General features: G+C 41.1%; 1 protein-coding gene across 3 annotated transcripts in view; it reads left to right on the forward strand.

Annotated features, from left to right (window-relative positions):
• aff2 (AF4/FMR2 family, member 2) overlaps window positions 1–19208 on the forward strand; it is a 209336-nt gene that overhangs the window by 135934 nt on the left and 54194 nt on the right. For all 3 annotated transcript variants that reach the window (XM_085419470.1, XM_085419476.1, XM_085419479.1), the window contains one exon: window positions 2030–2067. In XM_085419470.1, the coding sequence (XP_085275596.1) occupies window positions 2030–2067 (38 nt within the window). The remainder of the gene's footprint in view (window positions 1–2029; window positions 2068–19208) is intronic.

Raw genomic sequence — 19208 nt, forward strand, 5'->3', positions numbered from 1 at the left:
GTGAAACATTGAGATGTCTCGCACCCACACGAGAAAGGCGAGCGAAGAGGGGATTTTAGAAATATAATCATATACGTCTGGAAAAGCTTTAAGGTCTGAATCGTGTTGCTTTTGGTAAAACAGCTTGTCCCTTTTTGTCGGGAACAATGCTCGCAGCCGTGTTATAACAGAGGAGATTGTGTGAATAAATGCTGGTTGGTTTGTTCTTTATTTAAATCCAAGTAAAGCCACCAGCCAGCTAAATATATTCACACATAGATCCTCTCCATGAGCCCTGCAAGCCTCCCAAAGCCAAAGATCTGAGGAGGTTTGTTGTTCTAGCCTGCAGCTCCACATCGATCTATCAGAAACTTCACTGGTCCAGTTAATCACCTTATTCCTAGAGAGAGAGAGAGTGGGGGGGGAACAACAACAAGCCGGAGGGAAGAAAAGGTCCTGTTTTTGTTTGAGTAATTCATTTTAATTGTTGGGTTACAGTGCTTGAAGAAAAATTAATGGCTGATATTTGCAGGAATTGAGTTTACTGTTTTTGTTTTGTCGCTCTAATTGATGTAGCCATGCGCAAAAATGACTGGGAGGCGTCAGAGGGAGGAAGAGAGGACGGGGGAGAAGGTGGAGGCTAGGAAAAGGCTTCACTGACATGCTTAATCACCCCCCACCCCAATCCCCCCTCCCCCTTGTTCTTTTTGCTGAAAGGAGGAAAAGTATGAATAGAAATAAAGCAGAAGCTCGGAGTGAAGAGAGAGGGCAGGGAGGAAGCGCGGAGGAGGGGGCGTAAAGGAAGAAAGTCGACTTTACTGTCATTTTAATGACAGTAAAGTCGACTTATAGAGGAGAGCTGATCGAGGGAAGGTGAGGCTAAGAAAGTGAAAAGATAGTTTGTGTTTTCTGGAAAATAATTAAGAAAAGCAACACACACACATGGTTACACTGTCGTTCAGTACAGAGGGGTCGTATCACGAACTCATCTACACTGAGTGCAGCAGCTGGAAAGGACGACTGTAATCTCAACTTTTCTCAAACTAGAATTTCAAATTTAATCTTAAAATACTCTGTCATACATTTGACCTTTGACCTCTGAACAATAATGCTCTATGTCGCTATTTAAAAGCATCGAATAGCATCGCCGTTGTTTGTATTGAAAACGTACAGACCAATAGGAAACAACATAGGGAGAGTCTTTGTTGTGTATGTTACAGGTTCTAATCATTCCCGGCTAACTTTTTGTTGGAAAATCAAATAAACTTGTGATCAACAACTTTTTTCCATGATGTTTATTATTAAATGTTTAAACAAATTTTTACTAAACTATGAAAAAGCTATGCAGTTAAACTATGCAACATGTGTTTTATATCTACAAAAATAATCCTGTGCCAAGCCAGCACGCTCTCTGAGCAGCATTTACTTTTAAGGGAATGGTAAGACATCTGTAGTGCAGTATAACACGTGCATTTAAAGTATTTAAAAAGAACAAAGAAAGCGAAACAAAATAAGATACCATTGCCTTAAAAGTAAATGCTGCCCTGAGAGCGAGCTGGGCTGTGTCGTATTTTTTTGTGGGTTTTTTGTGCTCAATAAATGTAACGAATATTACCACACTGTTCCTGATGTTTGTTAAAAGATGTTTTAGAGATACATAGTTACACAGACTGTGACGATTTGGGTTGATTTTATTTCTCTTTTTTGACACAGTGTCTAGTATCATTTAATCCAACCAAATGAGCGCATTGATCAATTTATCAGCGCTGTCTGGAATTGATTTGAATCGAACCATTAGGTGATCGATAGAGGCACGTCGCTCCTCGCTCGTCCTTGTGGAATAACTGCATCCGTCACACTCGGGAGTTTTAAAAAATGAACAAGCTTTCATTTGTTTCTTAATAAGAACATTAATCAGATGGCGAGTAAAGTCAGTGACGTTTATCACACGTCGTATTGTGTTCTCACCATCATCACTGTCTCGATAGTTAAACATAATCTATGAACATGACTTCTGATTTTTTCTTTTTGTTGTTTCTTTTTGCGACAGGTGTCCGACAAGCCTAAAGCCAGAGCCGCAGCCCTGAGGTAAGACAAATAACCAAACGCTGCACTCTGCAGCCTCGTTTTTATCCTCACAGAAAATAGCACTCACAATAGAGCTGGCGTGCAAGCTGCTCTTCCACCGAGAGCAACCTGGGCTAAGTAAGACCGCAGTCAGATGTCGTGTATTACTTGTTGTTTTGGCAGAGAGAAATAAGGCAGATCCACATATGGCCTGCATTAAGTCAAGTAGCCGGGGCATCATGCTTCTATATGGTGTGGCAGCCAGCGAGTCTTTGGCAGAGGGTGTGAGGTTAATGGAGTGTGTGACTTTCAATATCAGCCAAACAACAAGCTATAAATAACTGTTCTTGCCCTGAAACAGGCAATTGAGGTAGCTGTGGTCAGTGTTTCTCTTTCTGTACTTGTTTTTGAAAGCACGGTTTAGGAGTGCAGAGCCGGCTCACACAACCCTCAGCGTCTAACACGTCTCGCTTCAGTAAATATCCAACGTTTTAGCGGGACGTTGTTTGATTTTTAGGGGTTTTTTGCTATATGAAGTTAATCGCAAATGCAGCCGCTATTAAGTCTTCTGCAGGTGTTGCGCCTCTAATTCACCGAAACATCTGCGGCGACAGGCGGCCTGCACACTTCAGCTCTAACATTCAGATTTAGGCAGCAGACTCGCTATTTGTATCGCAGGGAGACTTTGCAGGGGCTCTGCGTGTAGACTGTGGCTCTGAGGAGGAAACATAAAACCCTGCGTACATGCATGCATGCGTTATGTTTGAAGGTCAGCGAGTAACATTTCCTCAGGCTCTTTTTTAATAAATGTGGTCTCGTTACAGCTTAACACACATTTAACATTTAGATGCTTCTGTTGTTCGTTCGAGTGTAGGGCACCTTGTTATCGATGCTTTTTGAGTTTCCAGCGTTTCCTTTTTTGTTTATTATCCTGGGTTATGGGATGTAATGCATTGTGCATTAGCGTAATCTTATTTCTGCCAGTTGTTACTGTAGATCAAGCATCAGTAATAATCGTCCTGCGGTATGTTGTAGTAAATGAACAGCTTATTCTTGATTCAGCTGGTTAAGTGGCACATGTACAAATGATTTAAGACCTGCATAATTAATGAACACGTTGTTCCTGATTTGTTTTCTTTTCAGTTCATTATTTTTTCCCACCACATTGTTAATCATTACTCTGCAGCGAGGGACCTCCCAGCCTCAGCAGCTCTTGTCCTAAGGTTGTCATCCACTGGGGGTCGGGGTCTGGAGCATATCCCAGCAGTCTTAGGGTGAGAAGCTGGGGTCACTCTGGACAGGTTTTCTAGTCAAACAGGCAAACATTCACAATCACGGCCAATTTAGAATAGCTAGTTAACCGAACATGGATGTCTTTGGACTGTGGGAGGAAAAGATTCTTCTGTTGTGAGGTGAAAGAGCTAACCACTGCACCGCTGTGGCTCCGTTACCTCTGAGTGTATCAGAGTTTGGATACTTTCCTCCCATATAATAGGTTGTTAGTGTCACAGTCACACCATGGAAAACTGTGGTTGTATGATCAAATTATTGTGGCCATATGCAATGTACTCGTGATCTACTTGCATCTTGTAATGGTGGCTTTGAAGACCAGGTCTGCACTAGTCCACTGTTATCAGATTGACACTGGATGGGGTTAAATTAACAATTACATGCGACCTGTGTCTGTTAATTTGGTGATTAGCTGTAAGAAATTGGTAAAAATGTCAAATCTGTATGCATAAATTCACATTAAAGAGAAACTCAGCTGGTTACATTCAGTTTCCAACCAGCCTCGTAGATTTGAAACAGAAACTCCTCCATAAATAGTGACATAGTTGCTGCAGGATGGCAGTTTAACTGCAGAGTGACACGGCTGCTTCATATACGAATATAACCAAAGTACTACGAGTCGGCAACCAGCTGAGTTGTATCGCTTACTGCGAAAAGACACCGTAGACAAGTTGCATTTATTGCATTCATAGTGCAACAAACTGGGATAGCATTTATAAATTAGACAGAAATGATTAGCAAATCTTTGCCAGTCTGTCTGAGAATGATGAGTCCATTGCAGTCGAAACAGGTCGCCTCTCGCCACCTGTGTACTGGACTAACCGTCTAAAGTTCTCACCCACAGACTGAGGCTAGGGGTGTTGCATGTTCAGGGCAGCCATGAATTTTTCCAAGATGCACCGATGTTCCTGTACTGTTTTTACCCCAGTGTGACTGAGCAATTATGGAAGCAGTTGATTATAAAACATAGTTTTATTATAACAGCTGCAACCATCTATGGCTTGTATAATAACGGGAGCAAAGGAGAAGGTGAGAGATGATGCTGCCGAGCGATGCTCCACCATGGCAGGATGTTGGGGTGGATGGATGGGTCCAAAAACAATCTCTTGAAGACTGTCAGTGTTTTCAGTTTCCATTTCCGTTTTCATAGTTGAAGCCGTTTATTGGCCAGCAGTCATAAAGAGCATTGTGATATCAGAAGTACAGGTTTAGGGCTGATTAAACAAATGTTTTAGTCGCCGATGATGAGTCTAGCTTTCTCCAGAGGACTGCATATTTGTTGGTGTTGGTTTTTTTTTGTAATAATTAATGAATTCATTATTTTTTTGTAGTCTGTCATGTCTGGCAGCTTTTGCAATCAGAATTATGATCTCCACTGTTGTGCCAAACATATTTGCTTTTCCAAGACAAGCTCGGTAAGATCACCTGGTTCATCTTTTTTAATGTATTTAATTGTGCTTCTCTTGTTGCCACTAATTGCATTCTTCACTAAGCATACAGGGAGTGCAGAATTATTTGGCAAGTTGTATTTTTGAGGAATAATTTTATTATTGAACAACAACCATGTTCTCAATGAACCCAAAAAACTCATTAATATCAAAGCTGAATGTTTTTGGAAGTAGTTTTTAGTTTTAGCTATTTTAGGGGGATATCTGTGTGTGCAGGTGACTATTACTGTGCATAATTATTAGGCAACTTAACAAAAAACAAATATTTACCCATTTCAATTATTTATTTTTACCAGTAAAACCAACATAACATCTCCACATTCACAAATATACATTTCTGACATTCAAAAACAAAACAAAAACAAATCAGCGACCAATATAGCCACCTTTCTTTGCAAGGACACTCAAAAGCCTGCCATCCATGGATTCTGTCAGTGTTTTGATCTGTTCACCATCAACATTGCGTGCAGCAGCAACCACAGCCTCCCAGACACTGTTCAGAGAGGTGTACTGTTTTCCCTCCTTGTAAATCTCACATTTGATGATGGACCACAGGTTCTCAATGGGGTTCAGATCAGGTGAACAAGGTGGCCATGTCATTAGTTTTTCTTCTTTTATACCCTTTCTTGCCAGCCACGCTGTGGAGTACTTGGACGCGTGTGATGGAGCATCATCCTGCATGAAAATCATGTTTTTCTTGAAGGATGCAGACTTCTTCCTGTACCACTGCTTGAAGAAGGTGTCTTCCAGAAACTGGCAGTAGGACTGGGAGTTGAGCTTGACTCCATCCTCAACTCGAAAAGCCCCCACAAGCTCATCTTTGATGATACCAGCCCAAACCAGTACTCCACCTCCACCTTGCTGGCGTCTGAGTCGGACTGGAGCGCTCTGCCCTTTACCAATCCAGCCACGGGCCCATCCATCTGGCCCATCAAGACTCACTCTCATTTCATCAGTCCATAAAACCTTAGAATAACCAGTCTTGAGATATTTCTTGGCCCAGTCTTGACGTTTCAGCTTGTGTGTCTTGTTCAGTGGTGGTCGTCTTTCAGCCTTTCTTACCTTGGCCATGTGTCTGAGTATTGCACACCTTGTGCTTTTGGGCACTCCAGTGATGTTGCAGCTCTGAAATATGGCCAAACTGGTGGCAAGTGGCATCTTGGCAGCTGCACGCTTGACTTTTCTCAGTTCATGGGCAGTTATTTTGCGCCTTGGTTTTTCCACACGCTTCTTGCGACCCTGTTGACTATTTTGAATGAAACGCTTGATTTTTCGATGATCACGCTTCAGAAGCTTTGCAATTTTGAGACTGCTGCATCCCTCTGCAAGATATCTCACTATTTTTGACTTTTCTGAGCCTGTCAAGTCCTTCTTTTGACCCATTTTGCCAAAGGAAAGGACGTTGCCTAATAATTATGCACACCTGATATAGGGTGTTGATGTCATTAGACCACACCCCTTCTCATTACAGAGATGCACATCACCTAATATGCTTAATTGGTAGTAGACTTTCGAGCCTATATAGCTTGGAGTAAGACAACATGCATGAAGAGGATGATGTGGACAAAATACTCATTTGCCTAATAATTCTGCACTCCCTGTATATCTAATTGGCAGAGACACTGCGGATGTAACATTGTCATCAGTGATAAGTTTTCTGAAGGTGTTAAAGCCCATTTTCATTATTTTAAGACATGTTTCCATTTATCTTCCAGGGCTGTGTGGGCTCCCCGGTTTGTCTTCTTGCTAAGTGTTAACATCTTTGGGGAACATATCACCTACTTAATCATTAGAATAAAAAACAATGTTAGATGCATTTTTAACATCACAGAACATTGGAAAGAATCCATGTAAACAGCTGATTTTGGCACCGGGATCAATTTTTCATAAGTTCATCTTTTACTTGCAATGTGTTGTGAAGCCCAGACTGGTGCATTAGGATATAAGAATCTTTTATAAATGAGGCTCGTTGTGTTCACAATCTGAGGGCATTAGTATTCAAGTCTGGAGTGTGACTGTGTGTGTGTGTGTGTGTGTGTGTGTGTGTGTGTGTGTGTGTGTGTGTGTGTGTGTGTGTGTGTGTGTGTGTGGTGTTCAGTAGATTGGGCTGCAGAGTGAATGGGCTCATTAGCGGTAGCAGAGTAACACATGGCCTGGGGCACACACAGACACACACTCTCTTTCTCTTTTGTCTTTTGCTTTGCTGTCTGTCTCTCTCTCACACACACACACACACACACACACACACACACACACACACACACACACACACACACACACACACACACACACACACGCACACAGATATCTGTGGGGATGCTGGGACTAGAGATGCTGTGAGCGATCCACTGGCTATATCCCCCCGTGGAAAGCAACACTCGCTGTCTCACCCACACTCCTCACACCATCCATACAGACACGCATATTTTTTTAGTCCTTGCTCTAACAGCGTTACCCACATACCAATCGTTATTGTGCCACACACACAACCACCCACCTTAAACATCCCACCACAGTGTATATTAGACTGTATCATTCTTTTATTACTTCTCTGTAATCTTCACAATCTCTGCTAGCTGCTTCTGTTTTGTGCGTTATATCCCGTTCACATCTTTCATCACACTGGTGAGGAAAATCGCCTCCAGTGATATGAACTGGTCTTTTTTTTTGTGATTATTTTAATAGTAATAGCGTTCGAGTAGTTCTGGGTGGGTAGTCCTAGTGTTATTTTAGTTAGCGGTGTGAATGGTGTTGAATGGGTTTTACTGAGAGCTCTTTGATGTACAGGTCCTCTGTATTCATAACTGGGGACAGCAATAACTCGAAACCATTCAGACACGGGCAAATCAATATGCTGATATAGTAAAGCTCAACAATGATGGATGTGCTTGCATGAGCAGTAATGAAAACAGGCTGCTCGTTCAGGCTGTCGGGTCAGGAAGTTTAGCAGAATGCTTTGACACAGAAGAAGAACCTACTTTTAGTTCATGGGAAAGTTATTATTATTTAATGAGACCTTATTTCTCGAATAGCAGCTTTTCTTTCACTTGTTGTATCCTAAAGGTGTTCAGATTATATAGAAAGTCAGGATGGGGACAGACGTTAACCACGGGCGGTATATTTATGTAAATGTAGGACCGCTTAAAAACGAATGATGTGAGCAAGAAATAATTATGGGAAATATTAACCAAATGAGAGAAGAATCCAAACGAAACACCTGAACACTTGAGACATGCAGACACATGGGAAGGTTAACAACATCAACATGGGACAACGGGAAACTGACACAATATATACACATGAGGACAGACATGGTAACACATGGGGAACGCAGCAGGAATGAATTAGACGTGTCGAGACAGGGATAGGAAAACTGAACACACTGAACACAGGACGAGACGCTGTCAAAATAAAACAGGAAGTACAACACTGAGACCGTGACGAAGATGTAGGAACTTGTGACACGTAGGGCGAGAGTTGTTACACTCTAGCCGGTCGCCGAGCTGTTAATAAGTCCCCTGAAAACATTGTAGAGCTCGTCAGTCGAACGAGCTCATTAAGGGTGTCCTGCAGATATATTAACACAGACGCTGCATCGCTCGCTGTTTGTCATCGTGGCGATGCTTGAACACAGCCACCATGTTGCTCACCAGCAGGCCGGCCTCTAGGGAGGCAGAGGTCTATACACTATCATAACTCATAATATCATTATAATCAAGTTTGATTTGTTACAAAGCCTACAACTATATGTATAATACATATGTGGATGCTTATGTAGCTACAACTCAAGTATATGTTTCAGTTAATTGTAGTAAAAGAGAATCCAGCACCCAGATAATTTAGGAGTATTTAACATAATAAGACGTTCAGCTACAGGGCCAATTAACCGTGGCACTTTCAGTGAAACATTACTTTAAAAAATTTACATAAAGCAGCATTAGCTGAGTTTAAAAGAAAGACTTAGTGCTTATTGTGATATATCAAATGAAACACACAGAAGAGGTTATTAAAAAGGCTGTAAAACCACTTGCACAGTCACATGCTCATATATTAATTTGTGTGCTGAAATAGATCATCTCAAAGTTAAGACTAGTGACTGAAGTTAGTGGGAGTAAAGAAATACCTCGACTGATGTGACAGGTTATACACTCACCAGCCACTTTGTTAGACACACCTGTTGAACTAAGATATCTACGTGATTACCTTAACTGTACTTTAAGTAGTCGTGTTTCATTTCTGTTGTAATGTAACCAGACGTGAACGCACTGACGTTGGTGATAAATAATGCAATCATGTTGGCAAGTTAAACAGACAGGTTAAGCAGTATCATGCAGCTTGGCGCAAGTTCAAATGTAAAAACACCTTTTCAAACAGTGTCACCCCTGCTGCTGCCAGGGAACATTATGCTACATATGTAGAAATGGAAACCTATTATAGCCTTCCCCACAGTAGCGCCCGGGGCAAACACACTCTCACACAAGCCACAAATACACAGATGCACATGCACGTATCGCTGAATCCTGGAGGCCGAGAGAAGCAACGTGAAGGTGAAAACAAAAGGTTTTCTTCTGCAGATTTTAGTTTTCATGCAGCCGTGCTTAGTAAATGCTTAATAAATGCTGTATCTGATTTTCTTTGGTTGAGTTATATTGTTAGAATTTATTGATTTACTCACCCGACTAATAATCTTCTTACCAACAAGGAATTTGTATTTCCAGTAATTATTGATAGATGTGTATACTGGTGTCCCACAACAAAGTAACAGCAACAATTTCATAAATCATGTCAAATTTTCACTTTCTATCCTACAAAGACATGCGTTAGGTAAACAAGCACACATGCTGGAGCGTGCACACACGCGTGATTGAGAGGGAGATGGAGAGAGATTATAAAGCCAGCTGTGCGGCAGGAAGCTCTGCCAAGTGAAGGGCAGAACCAGCGAGCTGAAGGCAGATGATAAGATGACAGATGAACTGAGCCCAGATGGCCTCCACATCTTCACTTCACAGTCCCATAATGCTGTTGTAATTGTGCATATTTTCACTCCCTTCTCCGGTTATTTGAAGAACCTGTAGTTACCTGTTCAGCATGATCACTTTTCCTGCAGCCTCTGTTGCGTCGTGTCTCCGCTGGCAGCAGTTTATCTGAGCGGTGGCCTGTCTGGCTCAAAGCCATGCGCTCTCTTGTCTAAAGAGCCTGATCAATTCAGTTTAACAGCAAAGGCAAATGGAACATGAAAAAACAATATCAGCAGCTGTCTATTGTCTCTTGATTGTCCTCCTTGCGTTTAATACCTGCTGGTTAATTAATGGTGACCAAGTCCAGAGTGAACAGTACAGTGTAAAGCTGATGGACCCTGGAGAAAGACCAGAAAACAAAACCTTTCTGAAAATCTGATGTAAATATCACTATATACGATGAAAGTATAACTTAACCATATACAGGATTAACTATAGTTTTTACAGGGCTTTGTGCAGTCATGTGAAAAACTAAGTGCACCTTTACCGTTTCCAAAGGTATTACCTTGTTACCGTCTTAACTAGGGATGGGTACCGGTATCTGGTGCCATGATGGCACCGGTTCCGACATAAACGGTAGTAACCAGACCGAAAAACAGCGCACATTTCGGTGCTTTATTTTGTTGCTTTTTTTTTCCTGAGCTGTGATACACTTTAGATTCTAGCCAATCATTTTATGTTTCCGAGGATAGTAGGCGGGTCCAGGTACGTACGTTCTTTTAGAGCAGAGCTACAGATTAAAAATGCCCAAGGCAAAGCGGTCAAAAGTCTGGCTGTACTTCACAGCAAAAGATGCAAACTCAGCAGCAACAAGTGTTTTAAGCTGATACTGTGATACTGTGCAAAGGAGGTAACACCTCAAATCCAATGAAACACCTGGCGACGCATAGCGTATTTTTTAAAAGCTGAGAAATGCGCCGTATTTGATAGCTTGCTGCGAGACCTCACACCGAGCACATCTACTGCGGGTGGGTTGCCTGTTATGCAACATCCCCCAAAAACACGAAGAGGAGAGTCCTGGCCCCTAGCCCTGCCAGTGTAGCAGAAATGATGACGGATGATGATGGCAGAAGCAGCCGTTCTTCTCTGCGTGAGTAGCTTAATGTTGTTCGTGTGTAATTTACGTTGAGTAGGCTAACCACGTTATTACATTAATGCATGTAAGGTGAACTAGCAAACATCATCATAGCTACATGCGGCTGTCTTCTTGTTTGATGGCAGATACTCCCTTCACCCTGGCCAAAAAGGCTAAAATGACCAAAGAAAAAGTGGAAAACAGTTAAACATGAGAGGTTTTTGGACAAAGTTTGTGTTTTTTCCATTGTTTAAGCACTGCTTCCAGCCAAGAGTGATGCCATATATGTCCTATAGCTGCAGAAAAGGCTAACATTGTTATCCTTTTACAAAAAAACAGCTGAACATGAGAGGTTTTTGGACCAATTTTGTGTTCTCCATTCTTTAAGCACCGGTTCGAGCACCGTTTAAGCACCGGCACCGTTTCAAAAGTACCGGTTTGGCACCGGTATCGGATAAAACCTAAACGATACCCATCCCTAGTCTTAACTTCTATGGAAGCTGTAAGGGTCGACTTTGTTTTCCATAGGACCGCACATCTATTCAGTTAAAGCACAGAATCAAACAACAGTTGCCTCCAGCTGCTTTATATTGATACAATAATAGAGAAAACCCCAGGAATTAGTGATAGTGGGAAGGAAGAACTCCCTTTTTGTCAGGAAGAAAATTTCAACTGAACCAGGGTCAGGGAGGGGCATTACAGACAGCGTGCAGAGTTTGATATAGATATAGACTTTCAGCCTGTTCTCACAACAATATAGTGACGATTTGTCACGTCCGGAGGCGTTCCTGAGGAACGCGAAAGGTGACCTTCAGCATTCATATGCTACGTGCTGGGTTGTGGATGAAATCCAGCAAAAATGATGCTCCTGCGGTCATACACGTTCCAGCCATGTATCCCTAACCCTGTAACCTTATCCCTAACCTTAACCAGCACTCTAATGACGTTAGATAGTGTTTTCCAAAGCAAATTAAGTAAAACGAACGTACATGTGTAGATTTATTCCAAACTCATGTTTCCTCATTTTCCGATCTGGTAATATAGGGACGTGCTGGGTGCCCGGAAGCGTAATATACTGACGTTTTGTCACCTGGTGTAAAATGTTACGCTTTGGGAGTGAGAACATGTCACTATTTTAACTAAAGTATTCTTAATTTAAGCACAAATCAACCTGAATGCAAAAGTAATCTTAAGCTTGTTTTTGAAAGGGGCTGCTTCAAATCATGATGAGTCATAAAGCAATTAAACAAAACCTGAGGTTGAACTATAATAACAATCATACATGTCTAGTCAGATTTAGCTAAAAAACAGTATAGTTCAAGTTTAGGAGGAGACAATGACTTAAGTTTTTTAAAAAGGCCCTTTCACAGTGTACACACCTCCTCATGCACTCAGACTACCAGATGTGTGTGGCTGTGTAAACACACTCTGTAACCACTGCTGTGTTTTTGTGGTCAAGCTGGACCCACAAACAATGAGGCATCATGACACTAAAAGACAGATATTCTGTACTTGAGTAGAAATACAGATACTAGTGTTAAAAATACTCCAGTAAAAGTTGAAGTACTCATTCAACTTCTTTACTCCAGTAAAAGTGAAAAAGTACCGGCTCTGAAATGTACTCAGAGTAAAAAAGTAAAAGTAGCTGATTTTCTATCACCTATTTTTATGCAAAGCAGGCTGAACCTTGTGCTGCATTCATTTAACAATAAAATAAAATTAGTAGATGGGAATAATAAAGTTACTCAGCTGGAATCAGGAAAGAGAAAAAGAAGGAAAAAAACATGTTTATTTTCTGAGGGTGACTTTGCCTCGAAATAGAAAACATGTGTAGGGAAGAGGTTCAAGTAGATTCAGCAGGTGGAGGAATCCTAGAAATCAGTAGTAGTGGCTCATTGTGTGGGAAAGAATCACAGCTCATGATCATTTCTGTTCAGAGCTCCAGCAGATTTTTATAGCTCAGGCTGTGATCAGCTGACCTGCTGCTGCTCTGAGGTTTACTGCTCTTTGTGGATTTACCTGATTTTAACAGAAGTTTCATGAGCTGATTTTCATCCTCGACACTGACACTACACGGTCTATGCTGGCTTTGTGTTAGACAGTATGAAGTTGGTATGAAGGTAGAATTCGGTCAGTGGATCTCAGCATCCTCAGCTTAAAATCATATGAATCTCTGCTCCCCTCGATGTAACCAAACTCTGCCCATGAAACCACGGCCGCTGTGCACCAGTCACACTGTTCTTTACTTTAAATCCATCACAGTGCAGCAAACTAACCTGTTTGTCCTGCACTGAACTGCAGAGGATTTTCATGCAACCTTAAATAACAACCTCAGTTTGGTTTGTAGCACATTTCACAATATGAAAAAAACCCATAATGCCACATGTACTTTACATTTCCAGTTCATCAAACAGCGTCCTTACTATTAAATCTACCCTCTGTTCTTCCTCTCCTGCCTTTCTTATCTTTCTCCATCTCTAAGTGAAGTCAGCTCTCTTCCTTTTCTGTGAAATACAGCAGCTGGACCTTCAGTTGTTTGTTGAACTGATAGAAAGGTTACATTTGAAATCACCTGACACTTAAAAAAATGTAACTCCCTTTCTGCTCGCTCGTCTTCTGTATGGATAGAGGCTGAAGTACCGCAACTTACAGACACCTGCAGTTTTTCGGGTGTTGTGCCAAGAAATTAATAAATAAAAACACCCAATTTAACCCCTTCAACTATGCCACACAGGGTTTTGGGGTTTGTTCGTTTTTTGCATCTTTCATGTCTTTTTGTGCCACATCTCCTGGTAATAAATGCATTTCATGTGTTTCAGTTTGGGCTCAAATCACTTTGATGTTTGAAACCCGCCGTGATGTGAAATAAAAACCCCTCAAAGCGTTAAACCAAAAGTAACGAGCCTGTTTTGAAAATGTAAGGAGTACAAAGTACAGACATTTGTTTGAACATTCAGGGAGTAAAAGTAAAAAAACTACTCAGGTAAAGTACAGAACTGAAAGCTCTACTTCAGTACAGTTACTTTGTTACCTCCCGACTCTGCTGAAGGACCAGCATTATGTGCAGCGTTGCAGCTTGCTGTAGCACAGGACTGTGACCCACACACACATTTTCCACACGTCTCACTGGTATGATGAAGAAAACAAAACCTCCAAAAACCAGGAATTACTTCTACCGAGCTCTCCCCCTTGACCCTGTTGATAGTTCCAACCACGAATACTTTGTTGAGTCACTATTTAAAAGGCTGCAGCCTTTAAATATGTGGGTGTCGTGTGGATCTTGTGAGGCCCACTGGACATATCAAACCAACGGATCACTTTGTCAAGGCTGTAAGGCTTTCATTTCCCCTGTTGTGCCTGTGATTTTATCACACAAATAAACAGACACCGAAGCTTCTGCTGGAGCCTGAAGATCTGACAAAGGCTATTTTGTAAGTCTTATCTGTGTTACTTATGCAACGTTGACACAGGAATACACAGGAAAAAACCCAGAGCGAAGCCTCTTTGTCCTAAATAAGCAAACAGGTTTGATGCTTACGACATAAACAAGGACAGAAACACTAATTGGAAGCACTGAAGAGGAAATTGTCTTTCGGGTAGTTTGTATACAGGAAACATATGTCCTGTCACTTCCTTTATATACAGCCTTATAACACAGACTGAGCTGAGTGATTATAAATACATGAACGAGGTAATATAAGATATTATGGGAGACAGGATATCAACAATAGGGATTTAATAATGAAATAAGAGCTAATATCTCAAGCTCACTCAGAGATAAGTGACATATGTTTCACCGTTTCTAACTGACAACAAGGGGAATGTGTTTGGAAAAACTAGTAACTCAGTGTCCATCAAGTCATCGGCTCAGACACACTAATGCACTCCTAGATGAAGTTTGTATGTCTTAACTTGAGCTAAACATCTGAGGCATGTACACGAGACGTCCACTTAAAAGCTGCTCCGTCAGTCTGCACCAGCTGGCGCCGCATTTTAATTTGGCAACAACGGCGGCATTAATTTATTTCTGACGGCTTGATGGCTGATTCCTGAGGAAAGAGGAGGAAAGCAAGCCAGATGTAATGCTTTCACACGCATACTCATCTCCTTTCATCTCCTTCCTTCAACACATACTGTTTATGTTGCCAGAATAAAATAGGCTAGAGAGCACTCAACTGAAAATCCCATTGAGAGTAAAAGACGCTCACCCTCCTCCTTTAACTTCACTCGGCGCTCTTTAAACAAAAACGAAACACATCAGAGCGGGAAACGTAAACTCGTGTCGGGCAGTTTTTGTCTTTTGACGAATGACGAGCTGAAACAAAAAAGCCTCCCATCGGATGCATTAAATGCCCTTTGCACCGTTTGCCCATAATGTTTCTATTGTGGTGTGAAAAAAGACATTTTATGTTGCAAACGTCTGATAGCAACACAATGAATAATTTAAAAAACTAACATCACCCAGGTCCACTTAAACAGTTCTGCAGAGGGAGCCCGGCACTCGTACAAGTCTTTCCAGCACTAATGACAAACAAGTGCAGCCTACTTCGATGCAGCAGATGCTCAGCTGATGTTTGTTCTCACCTTGATTTCTTGCCAGATGTCTTATCGGCACTGTGGGCTAGCTGCCCACCGAGGAGAGTTAGAAAGTAGACACTCATTAAATAAGACGGTGCTTTATATGAAAGCAAGCTCCAGTTTTTCCTGGAGCAACAACAGAAGCAGATTGAAGAAAAAAAAGCAGATTAAGAAAAAACTGCTGACCAAAAGACTTCTGCCTGCCATCAGGGTCACGTCAAGTCCAGTGTCATATTTTGGGATATTTGGGGGTGAACTTTGAACTTTGCCAGATCTTTTTGCACAGTAGTGGACAATCAGTTTGCTTTTGGACCTTTATGTAAACTAAATGATAACTACTTAATAATTCTCTTGAAGAGATGCATCAGGTAACGTCCTCTTGTAGCACTGATTTAAGCCTTATTTGTCCAAAAGTTATTCATTTGTTAGATGGAAAAGAAAGAGTGGCATACTGTAGTCGCGCCACAGTCTGGGTCTTTTGGACTTGAATCAATAATATTAATGAGCCTCCTCTGCAAGAGAGATCTGCTGCTGACTCAAGCACACTTGGTTCTCTTTGGTTACACATCAAAAGATCTTTAAAGGCAGTAAGGGACATAAAAACGTCGGCTTAGACTGAAGTCCAGGTTATGTCTGCTGTTACCATCTGTCTGGCATCTCAACTCATTTCTTCATTAATCTGAGCATAAGCAGGATCGTCACTAAAAAACCTGACAGTCCTTGTTTTCAGTTTCATGCTGAAACAATCCAGAAATGCAGTTTCTCAGTTAATGTTCACAACATTCGTCACATTGCCTCCCATTTCCTTATCAGGTAGCTGACGGACACAACACTCACCACTCCAACATAAACACATACTAGACTTTAAACAGTGATATTGGGCCAAGCTGTATAACATCTCAGATTCTGACTAAAGAGAACTGAAGGAGCAACAAGTGTTTAAAAGATCATTGTCTGAGGATATAATCCATTATTTGTTTTAATCAGATTGACAGTGAACAGTAAAAAGCAGTATTAAGAAACTAGAAACAGAAGTTATTTTTCATAGGTACTGCAAATATGAAAAATAAATTAGTGGGGAAAAGCACTACAACTGTAGTCTGGAAACATTAATATAATTATAATCATTGTAAAAAATAAAGCTGACTACTGATTTCACCTACCGTGGATTATTTTTAGAACATAACTCTCGCGATAAACGAGGGGGCGCTGTATATCAAAGTAGCGGGTAAGGCCTAGCAGACTCAATCCGGTCCACTCGCCTGTGCCGAGACACCGATCAGCTAGCGCTGACTCAGTTATCATGTTGAGTAGCCCTTCTCATTGTTGTCATGAACTGGATATCGTCTTTGTCCTGCCTTCCTCAAGAATCAAGTAAAAATAAAAAAATAAAAGTCGCATTAATATTTTACTTAAATCTGTTAAATAATCAGAACTATGACTCAGAATTCTTGAATGAAGTTTCCCTCGTTCTGCTCGATGTGTTCAGATGACATATATTCACTATATCAGCTTTAGGGCGTCAGCATGTCAGTTTGTTTGTAGTGTATCATGGCGCCTCCCAGGGGTTAACAGAAGATGAATTAATACATCCGCTTCTCATCTGGATGCATTTGGCCTCATCAATAAATTTCCCCCAGGCATAGGAAAGGTTACCTAATGACATTTAAGCAGCACTGACATTAAGCAGTATATACATAACCATCACAGCACATGAAGAAAATCAAAGTCCCCTGTTACAGGAAAAAAAGAGAGAGAGAAATAATTGGGAATCATATCACTGACTCATTTCCTGTGTTACTGTGATGCTGATTCACCAGCCAGGCAAAGAAAACCAACACACATACATGAAGCTTTCCTGCGTTTCTTAAAAATACTTTCCGAGGGTGCCTTCGTATGTCTTCCAAACACACAACTGGCAGAGACTGCACGATGTAGGGTATGCATAGGGGCGCACACAAACATGTATACGAGGGTTTAACACAGTGCTTTGCCAATATTGTTTCAACCGGTTTGCTATTTATTAATTTAATTTAATTGAAACTGAAAGAGAGGGAAGACAGAGAATAGATGAGTAATGATAGAAGAAAAACAGGACAGAGACTGCATTCATACAGTCTCTGTCACTGTGTGTGTGTGTGTGTGTGTTGCCCGAGGAACAGTTGATGGATTTGCTGCTTGACTGCTCACACAGATTGGTGCCTGCTGTGATGGCAGCCTTGAACTGAAATTACGTGCACACTCTCACATACACAAAGGGAACTACACATAATTGCAAAAAAACTGTGTGCGCGCACGAGTGTATTTGTGTGTATTCTTAAGTTGGGACGAGCGGGCGTGTTGCCTCCAGGAGGCCATTTAAAGCTCTGTGGAAGGATGGATGAACACAAGGCCAGCCGAAGCACCAGAGAAGATGAGACAGGTTCAAAATGCTGTGTTTATGCATTGATTAGTAGCTAGGCTTTTTTTTACCCACTGATAGGTGCGTAATTTTTTAGCAAATCAGTCATAAAGCAGTCGACTCCTCTGATTATTATCTTTTGTTCAAAAAAGTGTGTGAAATGTTTTTGAAGTGAAGAGAAAACAGGGATTAGTTTAAACGTCCTGAAGGATCTCAGAGCCGCTTCCTGAGCTCAGTTTTCCAGTTACTCTGATGATAGGCTGAGATCATAGTTCATCCAGGTCTTGTTAACTCCTCCCTGATGACACAAATGAGAGGTGGACAAATAGTTTGGTCTTGAAAGTTGTGAAGATTTGTGTTTTGTTCCCATGTTTGGGCTAAACAGGGATAGCAGGGAGAAAGAACGTTCAACGACACCATCTATTAATCCACCAATAACGACGGAGCCTGAGAAAAGATTCTGTCTTACACAAAAACTACTTTACCTCACACTCATTTCTCCCCAGTTCCATCAGGATATATGAGTTTTTATTAAATGCCACATACGATCATTAGCTGACATCAGGTGTTTGAACCAGGTAGCTGTGAATTCCCTATGGAGACGCTGAGGACAATAAATTGTATGTAAAAGTAGCTATATTGGACATATATGTTCAATTAAATTAAAGTGTGTCAATAATCTGTATATGTATGTCTCTTTATGTGATTCTTATTTCCTTCTGTGGCTCTTAGTGTGATTTAATTTGACACCCTTGATTAAAGAATGAAACACATTGGTTAAAAACTGAATGACCATTGAATGAATGGGATCATCTCTAGTGGAAAGTTACTGAGACAGTGTTGTTTAGACTAGAATGAGAGAACTTCTATAATAAAACTGTTAGGGGCACACCACCATTTTGAGATCCACGGCAGCGTGTCATGCAGGACGCATCTCCCTTTTAGAAGTAATAAAGTGTTAAATGGTCTACTGAGCAGTGTTTTGTCTTCCATCGGATGCCTCTGAGAAATCCAAAGAACTCAGTGAAGTGTTGATATTTACAATTGGGGGCTCGTCCGGGATTCCAATAGGAGGCTGAGGAAGATAGATTGGGCGATCTGGACACAAAAGAAGGTGTTGATATTTACACCTTCTTTTGTGTCTTTTTCTTCATTTTGAGTATAAAGCGATGAAATTAAATTGTCATACGTTGTACTTGGGTAGGGGTTGTGGTGACACGGAGATTTATTTATTCATTTTAAAAATGGAGGCAAGCCCAGAATTTGTAATAAAACACTGATAATGTAACGATATTGCAGATTATTTGAATGTTGCATACATACACACACAAAGGCAAATATAAACTGGAAAA

The sequence above is a fragment of the Rhamphochromis longiceps genome, linkage group LG2 (assembly GCF_057381845.1).
Source record: "Rhamphochromis longiceps isolate RC_006_pf linkage group LG2, R_longiceps_female_GT1.1, whole genome shotgun sequence".
Taxonomy (NCBI): Eukaryota; Metazoa; Chordata; class Actinopteri; order Cichliformes; family Cichlidae; genus Rhamphochromis; species Rhamphochromis longiceps.